Here is a 27,491-nt window from a genome sequence, read left to right as displayed (position 1 = left end):
TGCATAGCCTTCTGGAGTGAGAGAAAAATACCAGCTGCTCACCAAAGCAATACGAGTACATATACGGTACATACTGTTTATACAGTATAGATGATTTCTGGAATATTTTTATTTCTATTTTTTTTTCTCTGAAGAAAACACATGCCATTCACCCAAGCCGTTAATCATTTATAATACGTGATACATCATACATGGACCACCGTTACAAATGCCCATCATTTTTACGTTTGCATTCACGCTTCACTTTCATGCTTGTTCATTTTTCTTGTGATTTTACACTTTGTTCAGCTCTCTGCAGAAGTGAAACTTATAGATAACAATCCGGCCTCAAAACCTGCAGGTCAACATAACTTAATCAATGATCCAACAATTTCTTACAAATGTTGATCCAAAATCAGAGGAGAGATAGATACACGCCATATATAGTGTACACATAAACGGTATATACTCGTGATTGAATAAATAATCATACCCACCTAAGGCCATCCAAGTTTTACATCATGGACGCTTATGAATAGCAAAGGCCTCAACATGGATTTTTTAAAGTGATGTTATTTGTTGCAAGTTTTCAAGTTGGGCGAGGCGCCGACTACTCAGGTCCTTCTCTGATATCAAGTTTAATAACTAAATATCAGCAACAGAACAATGTAATGTAACAAGGTAACAAATGCAAAACGGCCGACCTTGAGCCACGGAACAGTGCAGTCACCTTACATGTCATTTACTCAAGCTTTGTATAACGGAGAAAAAACATATGTGGCTCGAAAACAAGGAAAGAGCAAAAGGTTTTTAGGTATGCATGCATGATCCCATGTGGGTTTTCTAGTTCAGGACCATGACACTTTATACGTCCTCTATTAAAATCCCTGAATCCAAACTTGTGGTATTCAATCATTTTGATTAAAAGCCACGGTCTCTAACAGAAGTGTTCAGAGTGGAGCTGCATGGCGGCCCGCCACGTTTGAGAATTCATATATTTTCATAAACTTTTAACAATGTCAATGAGACACGTCTTCAATCTTTGGCTGTGCGACGGCAGGGCATTCAATCTTTCTTTAGCTTTTCGACAGAAAATTTGAATACAAGTGCAGTGTTATTAATGTGACAGTTCATATGGAGGGTTTCATAGGAGGGGGGGTGGATTTGTGTGGCTTTTTATTAGTTTAGGAGACACTTGAAGCAGAGAGAAACAGGGCAAGAAGAAACACGCTCGGTTAGGTCAAACACATCTAGAGGGCTCCTCTCTGCCTTCGCAGCTCACTGTGACTTTAACATCTTCATTTTGCATGCCCAATTAACAGCACTAACTAACCAGCAACATTAATTTCTGCTGTGTTTTAGTCTATGAGAGCAAATACAATGTTTGTGTTTATTCATTTATCATCTTGTTTTGCATCGCCCCCTCTTCTCTCGCTTTTTTTTTTATTCAATGGCAGTCAGTCAATACTGGACTAATGCAGATTTATTCAGATGTTTTCACTCAGTCCAACGTACCGGCTTGTGAATGGAACTAATTGTTGTGATTTTTATTTTTTTACCTGATTTAATTTATTTACAGTATAAACAACCGAGTATTTTTTTTTAAGATGCTTAAAGAAATGAATGACTTTGATGACATTTGGATTGACGGGTTAAATTTAGGCTGATCCCTTGTTGCCGTAAAGAAGAAAAAACCCGGCTAACACGAACTGCTTTATCAATGCCAGATCAATGTGTACATCTTGCACGAACACTTACTGGCTACATAATCTATAACAGTTGGTAGGGTAGCATTATATTGAGCGTCTGATGCCTTTGACACATCTTTGGTGTCATGGGTGGTGCCGTACAGGCGCCTTATAATGGGGATATAGTCGCAATTCATACATATAGCTTTTATTGCCATTCTCTGGTTACATGCCATAATAACACGGAGTATTTCCTCAGCATTAATGTTTGCTGGTGTGGATATCCATCTGTCAATATGCAAACACACTGTAATGACCGTGCTCAGGATTATGGAATGTTGCAATGTTCTTATATTAATTTTATTTTGAGACACTGCACTATATGAAAAAAATTGTTGACACTCTTGACACAACCTGTTTAATCAATCAGTCAACTACAAAATAGCAAAAAGTCTGTCCAACAGAATAAAAGCTTCCATTGTGGGTTAATATAGGTATATTGAACGAGTCTACACAGTGGTTATAGTGGTTCTGTTTATTTTTGGCTGAAGATATGGAGTCTGAAAAGCCTTTACTCCATGCTTCCATTGCAGAAGTTTCCGTTTGTTGGCCTTCTGATCTCGTCTTTGCTCTTTGCAGATGATGTGGTCCTTATGACTTCATCAAGCTGTGACCTTCAGTGTTCACTGGAGCAGTTCGCAGCTGACTCTGAAGTTTCCGTGATGATAATCAGCACCTCCGTATCTAAAGGGGGTTGTTGATTGTGTCCTCTGGGTTGGGACTAAAGTCGTGCCTCAGTTGGAGGAGTTCAAGTATCTCACGGCTGAGGGAAGGATGGAGCAGGAGATTGACAGGGATTGGCTCAGCATCAGCAGTAATGCCATTTCTTTATCAAAGCGTTGTGAGCGGAGCAAAAAGGCAAAGGTTGAGCTGCTTTCTTAACCTCACATCTTGCCTTCGCTTCCAAATTGAGACAAGACAGTTGATGTGGTTTGCGCATCCAGTTTGGATGGCGTCTGGACACCTCCTGCATTTGGGAAGTAGACCATTTTTCACAGAGGAGGTGGCCAAAGACAGAGAAGTCCAGGCTTCTCTACCTTCTTCCTGGATACGTAGAAACAATGGATAGACGGTTTGGTTGACCAAACGGGGACCCTCCCATTTCTGACTTGGGTTTATTCATCCTCTGCTACATACAACAGGCCTGTTGACAGGAGGATGGATAGAGTCTGTCCCACCCAATGAAAACATGGCTGGACTTCAAATGGTAACACTAATAGTTACTGGATCAGAGCTAAACATAGACATCACTCATACATGTTGGGGATTTCAAAAATGGCTTCCAGAGAGTGTCTGTGTGTATTTGGGAGAGTGTGAAATTGTATGCACTTCTGAAGCCGCGGCACAGTTACAGTACCTGCTAGCAACCCGGTCATGATGCAGACTGATGATGTTAATAAGATGAGCCCCCCCCACTTTGCTACAGGACACACACGTATCCTCATATACAGATGCGCTGTTCTAATATGCATACAAACAAAGATCCAAATGTGTACATGTAAACACCTCTTGTTATTGCACTGTTTATTGTCACAAACAGTATTGCACTTGAGCTGTTTCATTTGTTCAAAACGAGAAGGTAGCTGACATGGGAAACTATATCCTGATCTGTAGAAGATATGCGTGCAGTGAAAAACCCTGCTGGAAGGAAAGAGGACTTACCATGTGGTATCTCAATGTCTTCATGCATGAAGTAATGCTCTTGTCTCTTTTTATTTAGGAGATAAAATCAGTAATTGGTGGTTGATGTATGACTTCCGAGCAGCATTCATTGCAGGTACACATACGTAGCAGCACCTCTTTTAATCTGTATGTGCAGTGTGGATTCACAATAATCTGTTTGTAGCCTAAGAGTTTAATCACAACAGACCGCTGTCCGGTAGTGCAGGTTGTTAGTTAGCTTATTGTCCCTTCACATTGTTTTCTAAATGAATGGAGTCGCTGTTTGGTCCAGTAACATCAGCACAAAGAACATGTAGTTTTCCTTCATGTGTGTCTCACACTCACAATTTAAACATATTTTACAGAAAAGCTGATGGGGAGCTTGTTTTAACAACCTCAAGGTCAGCAAGTGAATGCCTGAAGTGGTCCCACCAGCCCTGTCAGTGGCCTCTGTGTATGAGTTTGGATGTGTGTGTGTGTGTGTGTGTGTGTGTGTGTGCACATCATGTGTATGTGTGTTACACATTGTGGCATTGTCATGGCAAATTTATACCTCACTGTGCACCCTCAATAATTCAATAACAGGAGCCGTGTCTCCTGCCCAGCTCTCGGTGTCATTATAAAGGAGGGCTAAATGCCACCAGAGCTCATTGGCACACATGCATACATTGGTAATGGTAATGGTAATGGTAATAGTAATAGTAATGGTAATGGTAATGGTTTTATTTCAGTTGAACATGCATCAGATTACAATTGAGTGCATCCCATAATCAGTTCACAGTTCCACATGTCCAAAAGGAGTAGGAAGAAGCAAAGCTTATTAAATCCTACCCCTCCGTCTGGTACTTTTACAATCAGTAACTGTTACATTTGTTCACTTCCTGCTTTCCATAATACAGTTTAAGGTGTTTTTTTTTGTTTGTTTTTTTTTATGGTCATATCACCTTGTACCGAAGTACGATGTGATATGACCATCCAATGATGATAGTACCATAGTAAGTGTCAATATAGTGATATATATAGCACATCATGACTGGTTCAAGACTCTTCATCCTTGTATTTAGCAAACATCAACTGCTTGTATTGTTTCTTGAATGAGGTCCTTACTCAATCCATTCCATAGTTTGATTCCACATACTGAAAAGCTATGGCTTTTTAACGTAGTCCTAGCATATAAGTGTTTCAAATGTAGTTCTTCCCTGAGATCATATTTCTTCTCTCTTGTAGAGAAGTATTGGATGACATTTTTAGATAATTGATTATTTTTAGCCTTATGCATTATTTTAGCTGTTTGTAGATGAACTACATCAGCAAGTTGAAGTATTTGTGATTTTAGAAAGAAGGAGTTAGTATGTTCTCTATAGGAGGCATTATGAATTATCCTTACTGACCTTTTTTGCAGTACATTTAGTGAGTGAAGATTGCTTTTATAGTTATTACCCCATATTTCCACATACCTCATATTTCTATATTTTAAAATGTGAATATACAGTATTTACAGTATGTGTGGTCTAAGAGGAGGCCCGCCACTGCTGCAGAGACACTCAAACACGGGGCCTCAAACATGCACACGTTGCAGGTCTGTACATTGCATCTATAAAATCGTCATTCCAATGCATCATGCATCATTTTGCTGTACCCGTATAACACATATTTGTGTTTCATGTATTAATTCAAACAATCCATTTCCAACAATGGAGTGTTTCTTCAACAATTAAAGCATGACGAGAATCAAAAGTCACTTCCTCCCTTTCCTCACCTCGTTCGTGGCCTTTGGATGTCTCCTCCCTGCGGTGTAAGGCTATTTAAACCCTCACGACCTGTCTCCTTGCTCTGCTTAGCTTTATTCTGGACATCCATAACTCCTATGTAACACAGAGGTCCTTCAATCTCTCCTATCGATCCAGCCCCCTCTATTGCTACGTGCTTCACCCTCTCTCTGACCCATCCTCTACTCCCTCATAGTCCTGTCTATGCACTACACAATGGGCTCCTTATGTGTGTGTGTGTGTGTACGTGCACGTGAGAGTGTGTTCACCGTTGACCTGAGTGATGAGTGGTGACCCTCTGGCTGGCGCCTGGCGTCCTCCTCACTCCTATTGATTAGATCTGAGGTTTCATACAGTAGCCGCCTCACGTGACGCTGTCATTTACTGTCTCTACGCCGGCGAGGACCTGTTTTGCGAACACACGCATTCATTGCGTCATTTAGGGAACATGCACATTAGCGATGAGCTTCATCTTGTTTCCGCTAATTAATGCAACATGGGTTTAAAGGTGGGATAACACACTGCGTGTTTAAACATATACCACGATAACATTAATTTAGGGACAAAACATTGTAACATGAACTGTATCATTTCTCTTATTATAACAAGCTGAAGTGCAAAAAGAGTTGAAAACAGGATACAATTGATGTTAATACACTTTCTAACAAATGGATTTGATGGTGTGGGATTTCTGACTCCTCAATTTCTCAGCGTGACAAGTTATTCCCTGTCCTCTCCTTGGCCTTTCCGTCTCTAAACAATATGTGTGTTTTTGTGCGTCATGCTCAGCCTCTGACACAGTAATGCTCAGGTTAAGTGTAGTTGCAGGCTATTATGCAGTACATCGGGGTAAGGATTAAAGTGAACGCTTTCAAATACAGTGTTTGATTTCTCACTGGCTATGGCTGAGTATGCGCACACACACACACACACACACGTGGAGTACATACTGTATAAACCGACGCACTGTAGTTGGCTACTTATGCAGTCAGTCAGTCACAAATCAACATGTCAGTCGGGTTGTTTATTGGGGCCAAAGTCTCCTGATCACCGCGAGTCAGCCTGACTGGCACTCTTGTGCTACAGCAGAAATTAAATAACTTCTAATGGCTGGATGTAAATGTTTCACGTTTTATGATATGTGTTAACATCAGCCATTTAGAGGCTGGTAATTTCTTCTGACAATATTCATTTGTGGGAAGCTTTGCACAAAGCGTGGACAGATTTCAGAGACACCCACTGCGGCGGATAGAAAGATCAAGTTCACGCATTGAAACAATAAATTTGGAACATCGTTTTTTTTAACTCAATTGAAGAACTGCAGTTTCAAGTGTAGGCTGGTCCAATATTGTGTGGAGATTGTTTTCCTTTGTGTGAATCGGTTCCTTCAAGTGCTCTTGAATATCTATATCGTTTTAGAATATATTGTTAGAATACCGTGTTTCCTGTGTGCTTGAATATTTACAGTTTTTAAATATTGACACTTTTTCTGTGTCTGGAGGAGGCAGAGCAAGTGACGTCTACATGGGACCGTCCCACCAAGAAGTTCCCGTTCACTGCAGTGCATTGGCTGTTATTATGCTCCATTTCTCTGTAAATTTCTGTTTTCTATTTTTCTGGAACACTCGAGGAGAGAGAGTAAGCTTGCTTCTATTTCTAGAAGACACCATTGGCCTCCTCATGGGATAATGTTTCCAAATGTTTATTTATATATGACAATTTAATGGATGGATGAATGGGTATTTTATGCTGATCAAATAGGTAAAGCTTAAATTGACTTAAGTTAAAATAGTGGGGACTGAATGGTAACGTTTTCAATCATAATTTTAGCTAGCACAACAGTATTCGTCCGGAAGAGCATCCAGAATTTAAAGGGCTCAAGCGGATCAAAAAGATCCGTTGTGCCGACTCCGTAACCAGGAAAAAAAGCCGGAAAGAAACAAACAAACAAACTCGGTGACGCACACTTGCATGTTCCATTTTCTGAAGATCACACATTGTTTTTGGCTGCAGTCAGAAGTAAATGTCCTATCGCTTTTCTGTCGTGTCATCTTCTCTCTGTGCTCGTCTTGTCCCCTGTCTCTCTGCCAAGCCGGGTTTTAAAGACCGAGGCTAGTTGGGTGGCACAATAACATGGAGGTGATGGATGGAGGGCAGGCGAAAGACTAATTGTTCTCATTAAAGAACAAATAAAAATCAATACTTGAAAAAGTGATTGTGGCAGTAGGACTATTGAAGGGCACTGTAGTTATTGTATAGGAGTGGATTTGGTTAGAATTTCAAGCAGTGGCAAAATGGTAATGGTAATGGTAATGGTTTTATTTCATTTGAACATGCATCAGATTACAATTGAGTGCATCCCATAATCAGTTCACAGTTCCACATGTCCAAAAGGAGTAGGAAGAAGCAAAGCTTATTAAATCCTACCCCTCCATCTGGTACTTTTACAATCAGTAACTGTTACATTTGTTCACTTCCTGCTTTCCATAATACAGTTGAAGTTTTTTTTTTTTTTTAAATAATGTACCTCGTACCGAAGTAGGAGGTGATATGAGCATCCAATGACATAATGGGTACCATAGTAAGTGTCAATATAGTGATATATATAGCACATCATGACTGGTTCAAGACTCTTCATCCTTGTATTTAGCAAACATCAACTGCTTGTATTGTTTCTTGAATTGGCTCATCGTTGTGCATTGTTTGATTTCCTTACTCAATCCATTCCATAGTTTGATTCCACATACTGAAATGCTATGGTTTTTTACGTAGTGCAAAATCACAGTGGAGCTGATCACGTTTGAATTCTATTTTCACTAAAGCGATATTTGAAGAATAAACTATCGTGTGCCGATACTCTTGGTCAATTTGGGAACATGGTACACGTAATACGTATGTAATGTACCAAATGTCTCGTACAGAAAAAGGCTTGATTCTGGTTTTGGCACCATCTTTCTACCACAACTGTCTAATTAGGGAGAATTTATCATTTCGAAGAGAAATAATGAATTTAAAATGTAAAACCTCACAGTTTTGTCCACGCGACTTCGGTGGCCTTAACCGACTCAGTGAGTAGCTTCTGAAATGTTGAACATATGGAAAGACGTATTCTGTGTGACTTTTCAATCAATATCGTGTGGACAATGTCCCCATATGAATAATTTTCTGCAAAGCCTCTTTGTTTTCACGATACGTGCAAGGTAAATTTAACGCTAAAAGAATGTGAGCAGACGAGCGACAACGTGGCCTTCAACAGTTTGCTATGTCAAGTGGTTAATTAGCTCCTTGCTACGTCGGCACTGGTGATCACATTAAGCAAACGTGCACTTCCACGCTATAAAAGCCACAATGACTGTTAACTGGAGTAAAATTAATCCATATCTGTGAAGTGTACAAAGTGCAAACTCTGAACCAACTTGCTTACCTTTCAGAAACTTAAGTTAGATGCTGAATGCTTAAACGCAATGATTTAATGTTAAGATGTGTACCTCCGAATATTGAGTCCTATAATAGCGAATTTACCCACATTCCAGTCGAGCTCCTGTGTTAATTCTAAATTTTGATTTTTGCACGTTTTCAAAGGTGACATTGCATCATCTAGTTGTATTTACTATTGTAATGCATTTTTTTTATCCAGAGCTTTTATTTTATTGCAGTCTTTTTTTTCCACAATCTTCATTCTTTATAAGTACGAGAGAGCTTCAGATAGGAATAATGTACTAAGGCAAACGTAGTCTTTTTCCCCCCCTCATCAAGAGAATGTATTTAACAAAGACAATTACAAGGTTAATACATCTTAATGTCCTCCTCAGAGACTCCATATATTTGTTCAGGGAGTTTGTGTTTTGGCTTAATTAGCTACAGTATTTTAAAGGTCTTTGTCACACATTCAGTCAAGTCCAAACCATTTCCTGTAAAATAATTCCACGCATTTGGAACTACCCTTAATCAAGACTAACACATAAATAGCCCTCACTTATTTGAACTTTTCTCCACTTCTGCGTTGATAGGTCAAATTCTAACCACTGACCCCTATATCAACATGGCAGCTACATGGTATGGCAAGATGGAGCGCTCTGGTTTCTTACTGACAAATGACGGCGTCGATAAATGTATCAGTATAAATGTCTCTGCTGGTGTGTGGGCGTAGACATTTTGCATGGTGGGTGTGAGTATGTGAACCCAGTGTTGTTTCTGATGAACTGTACAGTCCGTAGTTTAAGTCCACATAAACTCTTGTGGTCCATGTAGAACATTTTAAAAAGTTTACAAACATATTGACCCGAAGCTTATGAACAATAATCACGACTGGATGATATCAGGATGTTTCAATGGAGGTTTAAATTTCACTTTAGCACGTTGAAAAAAGTCCCCTTGTCAGGTTGTTAAGAAGTAGACATTAGAAATTCAACAGTGAAGCAAATTGGCAGAGCCACAGAGGGCGGATCGACAGTGAGAAGACAAGCTGGGAAGGAGGCGGAGAGCAGAGGAGGCAGTGTAAAGATGGAGAGATGATGCCGGTGGAGGGAGAGAGAGAGAGAGTCTGTGGTTTATATAACATCTTCAGCATGTTCTTTGGCATGCGTCAGGGGGCTGAGGCATCAATCACTCCATCTGTGTAAAATCACGAGCTGACTCCAATATTGCTAAATATTTATACTGTCACATACACACAGGCGTGCAGATGAAAAGAGCCATTCATTAGGGCCTTTTCAGGCCTGTCAGCCTGGAGATGGAGATTAGAGGAGCAACCTCCCGCCGCGCCCGCCTCTCCTCTCACCGAGCTCCACGACCCTATATACCGTGTATACAGCCCCCTTGATAATAAATATCTCTTGTGTGTCCGTTGGTCGGCTGGATCGAGGTCCATTTTACATGAATCTGTGAGAAAAGATGATGGGTGAATGTGAGCCATCCGGTGTTATGTGTCTATGAATGATAATGGAAGATCTATGAAAGAGTCGCACGGACGCTATGACTTTAGTCCATGACCAACATTCCTTCTAAGTGCGCCCTGTCAGAACTATATGCTTGCTTACGTGAACTTTATTGTACCGTCGAGCATATGGTACAATCATCATGGCACACACTGCAATGTGTCTCCCTTAAACCATTCCCTCTGCAACCCGTGTTGACTTGGAACCTTTACATTACAGTCCTATTATAGACTAAGAATTAGTGTACTTTGCTTCAAGTTCGTTCATGACTTCAATTGTGTTTGTCATGGTTTTTTATCAAAGTGATGGCACTAGCCACAGAACCCATGTTGGTCATGGCTCTGTGTGCATCCTATATGAACAAATATCCCAACCACTCCAGGATTCCCTGGAGTCTATCTATGATGTCTGGAAAAGGAAAGAACCACTATCTGTTCTTTACAGAGACTTACGTAGTTTCCAATCCATGGATGTTTTGTCAGGTAGGGTTCTCGGTACCGACTTCACGCAGTTTGTTAGGTAAACTGTTTGACTATACGAAAACCAAGAAAGTGCACAAAAACCAACACATTTTGTAAATAATTTCACAAGTATGGTAAGGTTGGAGTCGTCCTGCTATAAATGTAAATGTATAACTTCCAATGTCTATGAATTCGTCTTCTCCACTCACATTATTATTTCCTTAACAACCCTTTTTTGTGGTTCTGTCTGCTTTTGGCATAAGTGTTGTAAAATGCCTAATACAAAACAAAACAGTTCATGTTGCGATGCTCATTGAATTCTGCTGACATCTATTCTAGAGGTTCCGACACTGAAGTTTTGCTGACATAGATAATGTGGATAAAATGTGGCTCAAATGTTGTAGTTGTAATTTTGAAGCGCCATTGTATGTCTGGAGTAACGGTACTAGCGCTAGTAAATATTCATGTCAGAAAGATGTGAACAAGGATGAGTTATTTTCAGTAATTGGGGAAAAAAACATTCTATCACTGATTAGTGTAGTTTATCAGCTTCATGCTCGTGAGCATTCTGCTTTCCTCGCTCTCGTCGCTCTTTGTTTATTCTCTTTCTCTTATAGCTCAATCCTTTTTATTTTGAAATTTGGTAGCTTTCTGAAGTCATTATGTTCCGATTATTCATTTCATATGCCTTGATGGACTGCAGATCACTGTAAGGGCCAGGCCTTGGCAACAAAGAGACTGTTCACACTGTAATTACAAGAATGGGGGAAATTTCATTTTGATTAGCGAAAAAGCTTTTATTCTCAAACTCACATCCATAATTAATCATTAAATCATGTGCGAGTGAGTGAGAGGGATAGATAGGGAGGCCGAGTGAATGGGAGATGGAGGGATGGATGGTGGTGGGGGGGTGGTGAATGTAGCAATAGAGAGAAAGGGAAAAGACATGTAATTATCTGCACAAGTTCGACATCCCTAGTAAATCCACTGAGCCGTCTGACATGGCTAATTAAAGGAGCAATCAAAGGTCCACCTCCCGAGATTTTGAGAGAAAAAACGAGAGGGGAGAAGAAGGAAACAGGCCTGAGAACTAGAAGGAATTTTTAATAGGGAGAGGAGAGGAAAATGATCTTGGTTATCATTTCATATGTCAAATGTTGTATTCCTTTCATAGATAAGGCTTTTATATTCTATTTTTTTTCCTCCATGCTTTTATTTGGCCATCACACTGATCAGTTGTGACCTTCATCTGTGAGGAGCGAATGGCAAAGATTTACAGCATCAAGGAAATAACCAGCACATCAAGCAGTATTACATTGCTCATATATGATTCGCTGAAATCATGCTTCTTCTGATGCATTTAGAGGCCGCGATATCAGCGATATAAACCCTGCCATCATAAATTGTCCTCTGACAAAAAACCCCACATTATCAAACTGCAACTTTTGCTTTATTTTCATTCATGGCCAAATCGGTGAAGTGTACGAGCCAAAGTCTGTAGATCATGGGTCTCAAACTCGCGGCCCGCTAGTTTGAGGCCCCCACCTTGATACCAAAGTTTAACGTTGAAATGACAGCTTAAAGCTGTGTGCACACCGGACACAATTAACATGATTTTGCCCCGCCCATACTGTTACTCTACCTTGTTACCCCGCCCTGTTTTGTTTTGGATTAGCAATGAAGCTAAAGGCTTATGACGCTGGGTACAAATAAATGCAGGAAATGATTTGGAATAAAAGGGAAAATACACGTCAAGATAAAGCATCTCATCAAACATGTTGTTAAAGTTACGACGCTGCTCCCAGATGGAACTGAGTACGATGCTAACTTGCTAATTGGGTCAAATTATTAAGTTTCATTGATGTTCATGTTAAAGGTTAAATAACTGTTAATACTGTACATTTGAATCTGAAAAAAATAATTTCTCTACTAATTGTATGTTTTTTTACGTTTTTCTTATTTGCTGTTTTATTATTATTTTACTTATTTATTACTGATTGATTGATTGATTTATTGTCATTATTCTTAATTTGTTTATTTTTTTAATCTTATTTTGTGTATAGAAAAATAAAAATTAAGATGTTTGAGAACAGTGGAATGTTTTATCAGATATTTTGGTGTGGAAAACCGGAATCAAAGTACTGAAAAAGTGTAGGGTATAGCAGAAGCAAAAGCATTGAAGATAGTTTTTTTTTTATTGATTTTTTTCCAGTTTTTAATAAATGCGTTTTGGGTTTTTTTTTTAAAACCTGATGCGGCCCGGCTTCACCCAGAACCTAGCTCCGGTGGCCCCCAGGTAAATTGAGTTTGAGACCCCTGCTGTAGATCGACCATTTCAGTCGTAGGTGCCTGCTCTTGAATTTTGTGGAATTTTTCGGAAAAGTAGTTCACCGGATACGCGGCAAAGACTTACTGGGGTAGACCCAGTTGAGTACCGAAAAACGGTCTCCGACATTGTTTTTTTTATTTGTAGTTGTCTTTTTTCTTTCTTCAACATCACTGACCTGACCCTGAGGGGGGGGGGATGGAGTTTGAGTTATTGTGGACTAGATTATACTGGGTCATCCACTGTCAGCAGAAAAAGAGCTGAGAGCAGGACACTGACCCCCCCTGACCACTGTTAGTGTGTGTGTGCGTGTCTCCAACCCCCTTTTGAGCCCTCTTCACCTCCATTGGTAGACTGCAATATTTCTTTGTCCTGGCTTAAAGACGTGTTTATTTCTTACATAGCTCTGTACTGTATCGCTGCGCTTCAGTTTACTACTGGCTGGTTCAACTACTGGCTGCCACGAGTTACCTTATTAATGATGTCACACTAGGCTAGGCCAGACTTGGGCACGATTCCTTTTCCTAGCCCCCGTTGGCCTGTGCTCACACAGAGTATTTGTGCTTTGGTTCATTTGCTTGCTGATTTTGTGGATTATTTTGAAGTTGTGTTTTTTTTATTATTGTGCAAGACGCTGGTTATCGTCATCGGATGGGCAGTCATGCTCCAATGTACTCCCAAACATTCATTCATTTTCTACCGCTTTTTCCTCACAAGAGTTGCGGGGGTGCTGGAGCCTATCCCAGCTGTCATCGGGGCAATCACCGGGCACATATAGACAAACAACCATTCACACTCACATTCATACCTATGGACAATTTGGAGTGGCCAATTAACCTAGCATGTTTTTTTTTTTGGAATGTGGGAGGAAACTGGAGTACCCGGAGAAAACCCACGCATGCATGGGGAGAACACGCAAACTCCACTCGCCAGCCAATCACAGGGCACATATAGACAAACAACCATTCACACTCACAAATCAAATTAATACCATTTGGAGTCGCCAATTAACCTATAAGCATGTTTTTGGAATGTGGGAGATCCGGAGAAAACCCACGGGAAGAACATGCAAACTCCACACAAAGATGGCCGAGGGTGGAATCAAACCCTGGTCTCCTAGCTGTGAGGTCTGCGTGCTAACCACTCAACCGCCATGCCGCCCTACTCAAACATGACGTGACTTTATAGACTATTTTCAATATTGCTCAAAAGGGACATCCTCATTAAGAAAAGGGCGAGGGCTAAACATCCGAGTTTGTTTACATATTGTTTTAAACTCGGCCTTTGGATACACGGGTGTTGCAGTCCTTAAGACCCCGATGTCAGTCAGTGCCCTCATTGTCTTTTTTGGTTTAGTTTGTCCTTGGAATGGGTAGAATGAGTTTCCAGCTCTCCCTCTGCCCTGTCCACCTGCTGTCAATCTGGCTGCTGTATAATTGGTTGTTTTTTGGTCCACCGGCCTGTCCTCCATGGTGTTGATTCATGGCGTTTGTAAAGGTGACAGTAGCGGTTGTCCCTACCAGACAAAGTAGCGCCATCACTAGCTAGACCTCAGTTGACCCTCTAGCTTTTGCACAATCACACACACACACACACACACACACACACACAGTCATTGGCACAAAGGAAACACATGCTGCTTTGCCTGAAGCCTCATGAGTGGAGAGAAAAGACGTCAGTTAAGGTCATCTCGTACAAAGCTTGACCAAAGAAACACAAATGAAAACATTAAAGGGAACACAAACACACGATAAAGGGAATAATAACCACTTGCATGTAATCTGTATGCAGTTAGATTCAACACAGAAACTAAAAAGTGTGACACATTCAGTAGACGTGGTCATTAAAGCACAAAAATGTACAGTACAGTACACAAGGCAGAGCAAATAATTACTTTATGGCATTATTTATTTACAAAGTCCTATTTTAAATTCCACTGAAAAAATGTATAAAGCTTCTTCACCTTGAATTTTTTTAAACTAATAAATGTATTTAAATAAATTTAAAATATTAATTTCATGCAATTAACAGCAGATAACTCATAATAATAAGGTTCTCAACGTTCACTGGGTAGATAAAGTATCATTTGGTTCACGAGCTGTTGTGCAAATTTACCTTGATTTACCTTGATACCTTGTACAGGATGTGTTTTGTGCAAAACCAGGTACGATTTAATTTACATGTTGTTCTGAGCTGATGTGTGTTACAGCAGCTGTAATTGGTTGTGTGTGTGTGCGCGCGCGCGCTAGTGTCTCAGTGTTAAGGTTAATTTCTTTAACTGTTGGTAAGTGCTGTCTGACCGCTCCCTCGGCGACCTCTCTGAGCTGAAGTAATGCCACTTAGAGGCCCCAGACCCTCGCTACTGGCCAGCTCATTGATCCAATGATCAATAATTGAAAGCGGGGATGCTAACACAGAGACTATTGTAAGGTGTCCAAGGATCTTACCTCAGTCATGAAAATATTCCAGTGCAAATATCACTTAAGGGTCTTAAAAGTGATATTAGAGGCATCCTCAACAATTTCCTACCAATTACTATCGCTTGATCTTGGTAATGGTAATGGTAATGGTAATGGTTTTATTTCATTTGAACATGCATCAGATTACAATTGAATGCATCACATAATCAATTCACAGTTCCACATGTCCAAAAGGAGTAGGAAGTCCTACTAGAAATCCTACCCCTCCATCTGGTACTTTTACAATCAGTAACTGTTACATTTGTTCACTTCCTGCTTTCCTAATATAGTTTAAGTTTTTTTGTTTGTTTTTGTTTAGTTTTTTTTTATGTTTTGTCACGTACCGAAGTACTCGGTGATATGATCATCCAATGCCATAATGGGTACCATAGTAAGTGTCAATATAGTGATATATATAGCACATCATGACTGGTTCAAGACTCTTCATCCTTGTATTTAGCAAACATCAACTGCTTGTATTGTTTCTTGAATTGGCTCATCGTTGTGCATTGTTTGATTTCCTTACTCAATCCATTCCATAGTTTGATTCCACATACTGAAATGCTATGGCTTTTTAACGTAGTCCTAGCATAGAAGTGTTTCAAATGTAGTTCTTCCCTGAGATCCTATTTCTCCTCTCTTGTAGAGAAATATTGGATGACATTTTTAGCTAATTGGTTATTTTTATCCTTATGCATTATTTTAGCTGTTTGAAGATGAACTATATCAGCAAGTTTAAGTATTTGTGATTTTAGAAATAAGGAGTTAGTATGTTCTCTGTAGGCGGCATTATGAATTATCCTTACTGACCTTTTTTGCAGTACATTTAGCGAGTGAAGATTGCTTTTATAGTTATTAGCCCATATTTCCACACAATAAGTAAGATATGGTGAAACCAGAGAGCAATAAAGAGTGTGGAGTGATTTCTGATTGAGAATAAATTTTGCTTTGTTCAATATTGAAATATTTCTGGCCACCTTATGTCGTATATTTGTAATATGAGGTTTCCAGCTCATATTTTCATCTATTGTGATCCCCAGAAATTTATTTTCCTACACAGCAAATCTAAAAATAAAGATAGACTTCAAGTCATTAGTAGATGTTACTTCCCATAGTGTGTGTGTGTGTGTGTGTGTGTGTGTGTTGATTGCTGGGTTGGTGACCCACCTGTAAGGTGCATCCCAGGTGTGCTAGATTGGCTTAAAGAGGCAGACGGCAAGCAGCCTCTGTCAGTCATTGTTGTTGTGTGACCTCTGTGTTGTGTCTGCACAACCATTTTGTTGTTTTTTATAGTTTTGTGTTATTTGCCTTGTTTGGCATGTTTAGTTACCCTGGAGATGTGTACTCGCTCTCACTGTTTACTTTTGTTTTTGATTTTTGGGTTAGCGTTTGCAAAATTGAGCTGTTTGGTGTATAGCAACCGATGCAATTTTGTATCACAATAAAAAGTGTATACAATTCCACCTCCAATGACAAGCATGTATTCCACACCTTTTGGTTTGTAATAGGAGTATTTTATCTGCCTTTGTTTCATTTATTTTTACCACCCTTAAGACAAAGAAAGCATATGAGCTCTACTCTCAAAAGCGAAGAATCCATTAAATGTTGGACTGACACATCATCGGAAATCACCTCTCCACAGGTGCAGGTAGTCACTGATGAATGTGGAAAATAGGAAAAGATTTTTGTCATCTGAAATCAAAATGGAATCTCCAACCGTCCGTCTCTGCTACCTTTTCTACCCCCGTTTTTTTTTTTTTTTTCTTCACTGCTCAGCGAGCTGCCATCTTATTTCACATCTCAGTCAATAAAGCAGCCGTCTTCGATCTCCCCCTCTCTCTCATCCTCTCTAGTACTTCCTGTTAAAGGAATCAGTCACTCAGAACACTCGGAACACATATTAAACAGGCATCAACCTCTCGCCAGGGCCAAATCATGCTGTTCAAATGTTGTTCTTCCACCGGGAGCACAGGACAGCACAAGAGATGGGATGTGCAACATTAACTTGATTCACGGCCGCGGCGACTGAGTGACACTCCATAAACCTCAGCGGGCTGCCACTGGGACCCGCCAACAGCACCCCGTGGCTAATGTGACACACACTAGCAACACATAGCCTCGGTACCCCCACGACACCCCCACATAAGTACGCACACAACCTCATACAGGGACTTCTTGTACTAATAGAGACATGAATCTAATATCCATCTGACACTAATGTTTTACACACATGTTTTCTACATACAGTATGGGAGATTCATAAACACATACTGGGTCTGTACGCTAGCAAAACTGGGATTTATTGAGCATGACTGCATGTTGACGGGTCCTTGTTCGGGTAGGGTAATTGCACAGCCTCTGGGTTATCATCCTCGCCAACCAAGCCATTATGTTGGCATAAGGCACTTCCAATCAAACTGCTCTACCCGGTCAATACACAGTATTATATAGAAAGAAGTATACCGGATGTGCATCAAATATGGAATAGCTAAGGCTTGGATTGGTTTGTTAAATGCAATATTGTACATTGCATCATTCCAAGGAATTGAGTACCCAAACATCCTACCGATAAGTTCCATTGATCACTATTTTTGCCTTTAGTTAAGAACTAAATTTGAAACACTTCTATGCTAGGACTACGTTAAAAAGCCATAGCATTTCAGTATGTGGAATCAAACTATGGAATGGATTAAGACCCTCAAACAATGCACAACGATGAGCCAATTCAAGAAACAATACAAGCAGTTGATGTTTGCTAAATACAAGGATGAAGAGTCTTGAACCAGTCATGATGTGCTATATACGTATATCACTATATTGACACTTACTATGGTACCCATTATGTCATTGGATGGTCATATCACCTCGTACTCCGGTACGGGACAAAGAATTAATTATAAATTATAAAAAAAAAAATTTTTGAAAAAAATAAAAATCATATTAGGAAAGCAGGAAGTGAACAAATATAACAGTTACTGATTATAAAAGTACCAGAGGTACCCATTATGTCATTGTATGGTCATATCACCTCGTACTTCGGTATGGGACAAAAAATAAATTATAAATTTTAAAAATTTATATTAGGAAAGCAGGAAGTGAACAAATGTAACAGTTACTGATTGTAAAAGTACCAAATGGAGGGGTAGGATTTAATAAGCTTTGCTTCTTCTTACTCCTTTTGGACATGTGGAACTGTGAACTGATTATGGGATGCACTCAGTTGTAATCTGATGCATGTTCAAATGAAATAAAACCATTACCATTGTTTTCTGCACGTAATAGTTTATAAATGTTTTTTTGTTCATTTTTGAGTGTCTACAACCGATTCATTGGATTCACATTATTTGCTATACGTGAAAATTGCCTCAGTTTTCTTACGATTTGGTTTTAGACATCTTTGAAAAAATTCATGACGAAAACCGAAAAACCTTTTTTATCCAAATGTGCTCCAATCTGTAATCCATATGAGCCATTCTGTTAACTCATAAAAATAATGTGTCTGTTTTGTAATTATGGAGCTAATGTATTTTTGCCATCATGAAAACATGCTACTCAGTGTTCTGCAAAGACATATTTAAAGACAAATCTGACTTTCTGATCACATTGTCACCTTTGGTGCTGGACATGAAATGTCTGGGGGAGATAAGAATATCAGTGATGGATGATTTTGTCCCTCTGTGCACTGGGAGATCTCTGTGATGTCTGAACATTAAATCTTCAACCTCCAAAATGTCAACTTTACCAGAGCTTCCATATAAAACAAATGTTTTTTGTTTTATTTCCCCTTAAACTCGTGTTTTGTTTCATTTTATGGGAGTTGCTTGCCTTGTTTGTAACGTTCATGCAGCAAGTTAATCTGCACAAAGATGCTTAGGCATGTGGCAGTACGAGATTCTGACTTTATGATAAAAATACTGTAAAGTATTTTTCTGACTGTATGGTAAAAATATCAGTTTTCAATGTTATTTATTGCTTAAAATGTTATTTTGTAAAAACTGCAGTTTTTAGTGGTTAATGATGCATCTCAAGTCAAAACACTGTAAATATTTTTAGTTAACGGATTGATGGATTGTGTATTTGATGTGTTTTGATTACTGTATTTTCTGGACTAAGTTGAACAAGGCCAAAAAATGCGTAATTGGGGAGAAGAAAACATACATAAGTTGCACTGGAGTATGTCGCATTTTTTGTGGGTAATTTATTTTACGAACTACTTGACCAAAACAGACATTACGTCCTCTTGGAAGGCAAGTTCTAACAATAAAAGAATAAACAGGCTGAATAGGTGTAAGATATGCTAACACAATGGTTATTCAGCTACACCAAAAATAAACAACGTGTCCAGTGTTTATGTAACATAAACAGTTTTTTTCATTTATAAGTCGCTCTGGAGTATAAGTCGCAGGAACGGCCAACCTATGGAAAAAAACTGTGACTTATAGTCTGGAAAATACGGTAATTTGTTGACAATTGTAACTTTTATTTCAGCATTAAAGTCAAACATTCAAACAGCATCAACTTGACCTTGAATGCGGCATCCAGTAATCCCTCGTTTATTGTGGTTCATTGGTTGCTGTCCCGACCGTGATAAGCAAATTTCCACAAAGCGACTTTCTCCCTTCAAGCCATGGCCGTCTGTATTTTTACGCTAGTAGGGTGGAAATGTTTGGGGAATAGCCTCCTTCAGCCATCATGCAGCCTGCAGGGTGATGCTGAGCACAACCTGACCTTCTCTTTCTGTGATACGGCAAGAATGGAGAATGGCATACCAGGACATTTTAGTGGTTTTTGGCACATCTTCCTACGGCAATATACCTTTTTGAAATTGCTAACAGAGCCAGCCGTTTCTCGAACAATGGCATTTTAACACTGTTCCTATCACCTTGGTAACACCATGGCAACCTTCCATCCAAGAGGATGCAGCGTGGCTCAATTAGCACCCGGCTCGGTGCGCTATGCTCTTCTGGCAGACTAATTCCCTAAACCAAAACGTGACACCAAAATAGAAAAGCTAACCCGCCTGAATGCTGTAAAACAGGGGTCTCAAACTCAATTTACCAGGGGGCCACTGGAGCTAGGGTCTGGGCAAGACTGGGCCGCATCAGGTCCCCCCCCCCCAAAAAAAAACGCATTATTATGAATAACAGAAAAATATACAAACTTTTTCAGTGCTTTGGTTCCGATTTTCTACAATAAAAGCTCTGATAAAACATTCCACTGTTCTCAAATGTCTTAATTTTTATTTTTCTGCACAAAATAAGATGAAAAATAAACAAATCAAGAATAAAGAAAATCAATCAGTAATAAATAAGTATAATAATAATAATAATAAAACAGCAAATAATAAAAATTTAAGAAACCACATATAGTTGGTGGGTTGACAAATAATTTTTTTCAGATTAAAATTACCAAAGCATTATTAGAGCCCTGTAGACATGACAAAACACGACTATAGTCACATTTATACTCTTTTTATTTACAACATATTGCGCAACTGCAGGGTCTTGAGACACATGCTAACTCGCAAACTAGAGGGCTAGCGACCTAAACGGTAGCCTTCAAGTTATTTCCTTCAAACTTAAATAGCCAAAAACTTACCACTTCCACACAGATAGGGAGGATAACTATTAACAGTTATTTAACCTTTAACATGAACATTAATCAAACGTAATCATTTTTTCTGGGTACATGATACCATACAGCATCCATATCAAACTTGCGCGGGCCGCACTAACATTAAACTTTCATATCAAGGCGGGGGCCTAGGACTAGTGTCCTGCGTGCCACATTTGGCCCACGGGCCGTGTGTTTGAGACCCCTGCTGTAAAAAGATTGCAGTTTGTGTTTTCTTGGTTTATTTGCCATCAATATCATTCTACAAGATAACGTGACTTGCTTTGTGTGTTTTCCTTCCTCAGGTATTGTGTCCAAGTCCTTTGAGTGCCGCCTTAAGGGCCTTGGGGCTTCTTTTGTGGAGACGGAGGCTCTGGACGCCTCTGTGGGCAGGAAGATTAGCGACGAAGGGCCGGTCCAGCAAGTCATCATCATCCAAGGCTACAGCGAGGAAGAGGTGGCCATCGACCAGACCCTGGAGGAGTCTGCTGCCGCCACCCTGCAGACCTTGGCCATGGCCGGCCAGGTAGCAGAGGTGCTCCACATCACAGAAGATGGAGAAGTCATTGCCTCGGGTAGGGAAGTGGCGTCCACGGGGGCCCAACTTGCCGGAGGGAGCGCCCAGTATGTCGTGCTGGCAGCAGGCGAGGCCGGCAATCAGCTCCGGACTGTAGCTCGAGGAGGAGCAGGAGGAGGAGCCTCGGAGACTGCAGGACAAAGTCATATTTTATCCGAGTCGTCCACAGCTCTGGATGCTCTTCTCAGCGCCGTCAGTAAAATGGGCCATCAGGAGAAAATGCAAGGAGAGGCATCTGTCGTCCACAAGGTTGCAACCTCCGGGACGGAGGAGTCCGTGCAGAGCGAAGAGCAGCCCGTGGTCAAACAGGAAGAGGAGGTGCAGGTCATTAACCAGAAAGGTCAGGAGGAGATGCAGGACCTGCTGAAAATGGCAGCTTCCAGGATGATGAAGGAAGGTCTCACCCAGGTGATCGTCAACAACGAGGGCACCCACTACATCGTTACGGAGCTGGACAACTGCACCCTGCAGGTGGAGGAAGGCGTCTATGAAGAGGCAGAAGAGCAGGCTGAAGACCAGCAGGATGACGACCCCTAACCGAACACGGAACGTTTATCCTTACAGTCGTATATCCAAAAAAGGCCGGAATGTCGAGAAAAGGTTTAATGTTGAGTGAAAATCAAAATTCCCACCAATGTGACACTTTGTCTCTCTAGAGACGTAACTACGAATTTATTAAAAATGTCTGTCCCGACCGCCTTTAAGGATGAAGATGACATCGGATCGTAGCGACAACAACGAGGAGTCCATCAACAATCTTTCTGACAAAAACTAAACGGGTTCCTGTTGGCCAAACAATATCAGGCAAACTGGGTTGTCCTCCCTGCAAGCAGCCACCCACCCACTCAGTCAGGACATGTCACGTTCAAAGACAGTCGGAAATCAAGAGATTCTTAACATGCCTGTACACTACCAGGTTGCTGAGCCTATGAAAGCGACAGTAATAACAGCATAGTGTAGCGGTCTTATTATCGACATGGAAACGGTTTTATTTTATTGCCGTTTATTCATTCATTTTCTACCGCTTATCCTGACGAGGGTTGCGATGAGGGGTACTGGAGCCTATCCCAGCTGTTTTCGGCCGAGAGGCGCTGTACACCCTGGACTGGTCGCCAGTTATTGCCGTTTATTCATTCATTCATTTTCTAACGCTTTTCCTCACAAGGGTTGCGGGCGGTGCTGGAGCCTATCCCAGTTGTCTTCATCCGAGAGGCGCGGCACACCCTTGACTGGTCACTAGTTATTGGTGTTTATTCATTCATTCATTTTGTAACGCTTTTCCTCACACGGGTTGTGGGCGGTGCTGGAGCCTATCCCAGTTGTCTTCATCCGAGAGGCGCGGCACACCCTTGACTGGTCGCCAGTTATTGGCGTTTATTCATTCATTCATTTTCTAACGCTTTTCCTCACAAGGGTTGTGGGCGGTGCTGGAGCCTATCCCAGTTGTCTTCATCCGAGAGGCGCGGCACACCCTTGACTGGTCACTAGTTATTGGTGTTTATTCATTCATTCATTTTGTAACGCTTTTCCTCACACGGGTTGTGGGCGGTGCTGGAGCCTATCCCAGTTGTCTTCATCCGAGAGGCGCGGCACACCCTTGACTGGTCGCCAGTTATTGGCGTTTATTCATTCATTCATTTTCTAACGCTTTTCCTCACAAGGGTTGTGGGCGGTGCTGGAGCCTATCCCAGTTGTCTTCATCCGAGAGGCGCGGCACACCCTTGACTGGTCACCAGTTATTGGTGTTTATTCATTCATTCATTTTGTAACGCTTTTCCTCACACGGGTTGCGGGGGTGCTGGAGCCTATCCCAGTTGTCTTCATCCGAGAGGCGCAGCACACCCTTGACTGGTTGCCAGTTATTGGCGTTTATTCATTCATTCATTTTCTAACGCTTTTCCTCACAAGGGTTGCGGGCGGTGCTGGAGCCTATCCCAGTTGTCTTCATCCGAGAGGCACGGCAACACCCTTGACTGGTCGCCAGTTATTGGCGTTTATTCATTCATTCATTTTGTAACGCTTTTCCTCACAAGGGTTGCGGGCGGTGCTGGAGCCTATCCCAGTTGTCTTCATCCGAGAGGCGCGGCACACCCTTGACTGGTCGCCAGTTATTGGTGTTTAATTTCATTTATGTGTGCAGTGAGTGACGTAGGAGTTAATTTAGCTGTAAGATCCAACACGAAAAGCGCCAAAACTCGACTATCTCGGAATGGAATTTTCGGTATTTGTGACTTGAGATCCTCCTGTAATAAATGGGTATTGGGTAATTATTGAATATTTGAAGCGCTCGTATTGACGATGGTGTCGAACCATTGACTTTTCATCATATAGAGATTTAGTTTCCTATGATCCTTTAGCTACCGTAGTCTAGCATACACAACAGGAAGGAGAATTATGTATAAGATGAAGGCTTTATTAATGCTATGGAAAAACATATGCAATTACCGTCACAATTGTAATCATGATTAAGTATATAGTGTATTTTTTTTTGGTCCGTTATGGTTTTGTTTAACATTACTTCAAGCTATCTATGTTTCTTATTTTATTCTTTGTAGTTATTAGCATACAATTAGGCCCAAAGCCTTGTTTGGCATCGAAATCCTATATTTGCTGTACGCGTCTCTCGTGCTACATTATGCAAGCGGTTATCTGTGAGCTCGCCATGTTATAAATTCATTTTCATTTCTAACAATAAACATTAAAGCCCCTTTTTAACAAGTGTGTCCGTAGGTTTTCATCGTCTTTCTGACACTTTATTGCCGTGTTTGCTGTGATTGTTGTCATTTCAGCATCAACGCCGCATTTATGTTCACGGCACAGCGCCGTCCAATGAGAAAGCTCCATGCGTATACGTGCATTAACTGATAGCTCCCATCATGCTTTCTGATCACTAACATAGTCATTATCATCACCATTATCATTATCACCACCATGATCACCATCACCCTAATCGCCATCCTCTCTTCCTTTCCCCCCATCAGGCCTATTCCCTTCATTGCATATAACACACTCATCGTTTCTCTCCGACCCCCCCCCCCCCACACACACACAAAACCCCTCAGTATTTGGCACCGGAGGGAGAATCAATATTCATTTAGGCCGCTACACAGGCCTGCAGTTTCTGATGGAGTGAGTGGGAGAGCAGTATGACGGCTGCAAGCACAATGGCTAAAAGTAGAGGGAGAAAGCACTCACACACTACTAGGGCATCAAAAGATCATCCCTTTAACACATGCACACACACACACACGGCGAGTGTGAGTGAGAAGGTGGGCTGAGAGAAAGTGGTGGACGAGTGGGCAGGAGAAATGAGAGCATTGCAGATGGATGTTGAGAGAGGTGAGGCCACGGAGAAGTGGAAGAGCAGCGAAGCCCACAAACACGCAAAGAGAAGCAGCAATTTCACATAACACCTGTCTGCCTTTTTAGCCCGTCTTGGTCTCCGCTTTGCACAACACTTTTCTTTTTTTCATTGCATTTTTTTTTTTTTTTTGGTCTGTGAATTTTCGGAGGTCACTTTCTATGTTTGAGCACCCATGCGCGTCTATAAGCGGGATCCAATATTCGCATTAATTCATTCATTTTCTACCGCTTATCACAAGATTCTTAACTTTGTACACTACCAGGTTGCTCATCCTGTGAAAGCGACTGTAATAACAGCATAGTGTCGTGGTTATTATTATTATTATTATTATTATTGACATGGAAAGGTTGGTTTTATTTTATTGGTGTTTATTCATTCATTCATTTTCTACTGATTCATTTCCTACTGAATTGAACCCTGGTCTCCTCGCTGTGAGGTCTGTGCGCTAACCACTCGACCACTGTGCAACCAAGTAGGATTCATTCATTCATTTAATTTTCTACCGCTTTTCCTCACGAGGGTCGCAGGGGTGCTGGAGCCTATCCCAGCTGTCTTCAGGCAAGAGGCGGGGTACACCCTGGACTGGTGGCCGGCCAGCCAATCACAGGGCACATATAGACAAACAACCATTCACACTCACATTCATACCTGTGGGCACCCTGACTTCTTCAGTGAGGAAGTAAAGAAGGAACGTCCAGATTAGGATTCTCACATTGATGACCACAAATATAAGAAACGTTCTCCAAACCTGTTGAATAAATACCTGGAAGGGGACATGGTTCATAAAAAATAGTGGTACTTACAGAAATGTCAGTAATAACAGTTGTGATGATTGGACACCACATTTAGATATCAATACGTAATTAACTTAATGATTCATTCATTCATTTTCTACCGTCCTCACGAGGGTCGGCGGGGTGCTGGAGCCTATCCCAGCTGTCTTCAGGTGACAGTACCCCCCCCCGGACTAGTCGCCAGCCAATCACAGGGCACATATAGACAAACAACCATTCACACTCTCATTCATACCTATGGACAATTTGGAGTCGCTAATTAACCTAGCATGTTTTTGGAATGTGGGAGGAAACCGGAAAACCCACGCATGCACGGGGAGACCATGCAAACTCCACACAGATATGCCCGAGGGTGGAATTGAACCCTTGTTCTCATAGCGCGCTAACCACTCGACCACCGTGCATCCCCAATGTTTTCATAACATTGCCATAACAACATAACCATATGAAATTCAAGCCCCATATAAACACGAGTGGGTGACACAAGCCCCCACTGGTGGAAAATTGGAGCAAAAGTGAATGAAGAGCGAATGAAGGTTTTCGCCCTCCTCAAACTTTGTGTTGATGTTCCTGCTGTAAATATGGATGCCGGTCTGTTTTCTCCGCTCAGACATGATTGTCCATCCTCCCTGCTTGTGTGTCTCCCTAATCAGTGCAGGATGTCTCGTTATTAACTGCAGCAGGCCACTCGTGTGACATGGAGGAGGGAGAAATTAGCAGCTGTCACCCAGTGATGAGTTAATTTCCTGACAGGCTTTCTGCTGCAGATGACCAGACGGCTGATGGAAACCTGCCGCTGAAGTTTAATTGGAGAGCAGGAAAAGGGCAGCGTGGCTAGGAGGCGGGGGGGTAGTTGGGGGGTGGGGGGGTATCGTGGCTGGAGAGATGAGGGTGACAACGTGCAGGCAAGGCTGGAAATGATGCACAGTTAAAGTATTAGATTACGTTCAAGGATGACTGATAAGGAAGAGGCCACTTTGTAAATAGTAGCTAGACCTCCACCAAGGCTCAACTGATTATTATATGAAATTATTATAATAGAATTATTTTAATATATTAATTATTATTGTTAATATAATTTATCAATTATTTTGTATTATAATTATTATTAAAATTATATGAAAATCTGTTTTTATTTTCAATTCCAGGGTGATGATCGAGTATTCTACTGTAACTCAAATAGCAAAAACAAATAACTTTCTCTATCTGCTACATGTCGGTCACAAATAGATCAGCTTTAAGATCCAGCTGTTTTCCTGGTATTTTTTGGGGGGGGCTTAAAAGTGAAAGCACGTATTGTTCTGAGTCTGTGCTAAGTGGTCGGCGTGCAATCAGAAAATATCATTCACTTTCGTACTGATGCAAATATTCTTCCGTTAATCGATTTTTCAGAGTAAAATACGTCATTGAAGTGTGCAGGTGTACCTAATGCTGTGGCCTAATGGTAATGGTTTTATTTCATTTGAACATGCATCAGATTGCATTTGAATGCATCACATAATCAGTTCCCAGTTCCACATGTCCAAAAGGAGTAGGAAGAAGCAAAGCTTATTAAATCCTACCCCTCCATCTGGTACTTTTACAATCAGTAACTGTTACATTTGTTCACTTCCTGCTTTCCATATTTTTTTTTAATTTTTTTAATTGATATTAAAAGGAATTTAAAGGAATTTTTTAAAGGAATATTTAAAGGAATATGTGTTTATTGGGTGGTTTGGCATAAGGTTCCCATTTTGGCACCAATGTTGAGACTATAAATAGCTTCCATCGTCATCTGGTCAGAACTGAGAGAATGCGGTACA

The 27,491-nt window shown here is 40.9% G+C and overlaps 1 protein-coding gene across 1 annotated transcript in view; it reads left to right on the top strand.

Moving 5' to 3' along the window:
• The window catches only part of znf407 (zinc finger protein 407), a 138,943-nt gene extending 114,168 nt beyond the window's left edge, over positions 1 to 24,775 (top strand). Inside the window, exon 10 of the mRNA XM_058053005.2 lies at positions 21,260 to 24,775. Within this exon, the coding sequence (XP_057908988.2) occupies positions 21,260 to 22,068 (809 nt within the window). The 3' untranslated portion in view covers positions 22,069 to 24,775. The remainder of the gene's footprint in view (positions 1 to 21,259) is intronic.
• The last annotated feature ends 2,716 nt before the right edge of the window (positions 24,776 to 27,491 follow it).

This window comes from Doryrhamphus excisus, linkage group LG5 (assembly GCF_037039965.1).
Source record: "Doryrhamphus excisus strain RoL-2023G ecotype Guam linkage group LG5, RoL_Dexc_Guam_v1.1, whole genome shotgun sequence".
Lineage (NCBI taxonomy): Eukaryota > Metazoa > Chordata > Actinopteri > Syngnathiformes > Syngnathidae > Doryrhamphus > Doryrhamphus excisus.
The sequence above is the reverse complement of the archived record's forward strand: the minus strand, read 5'-3'. Positions and strand labels throughout refer to the sequence as shown.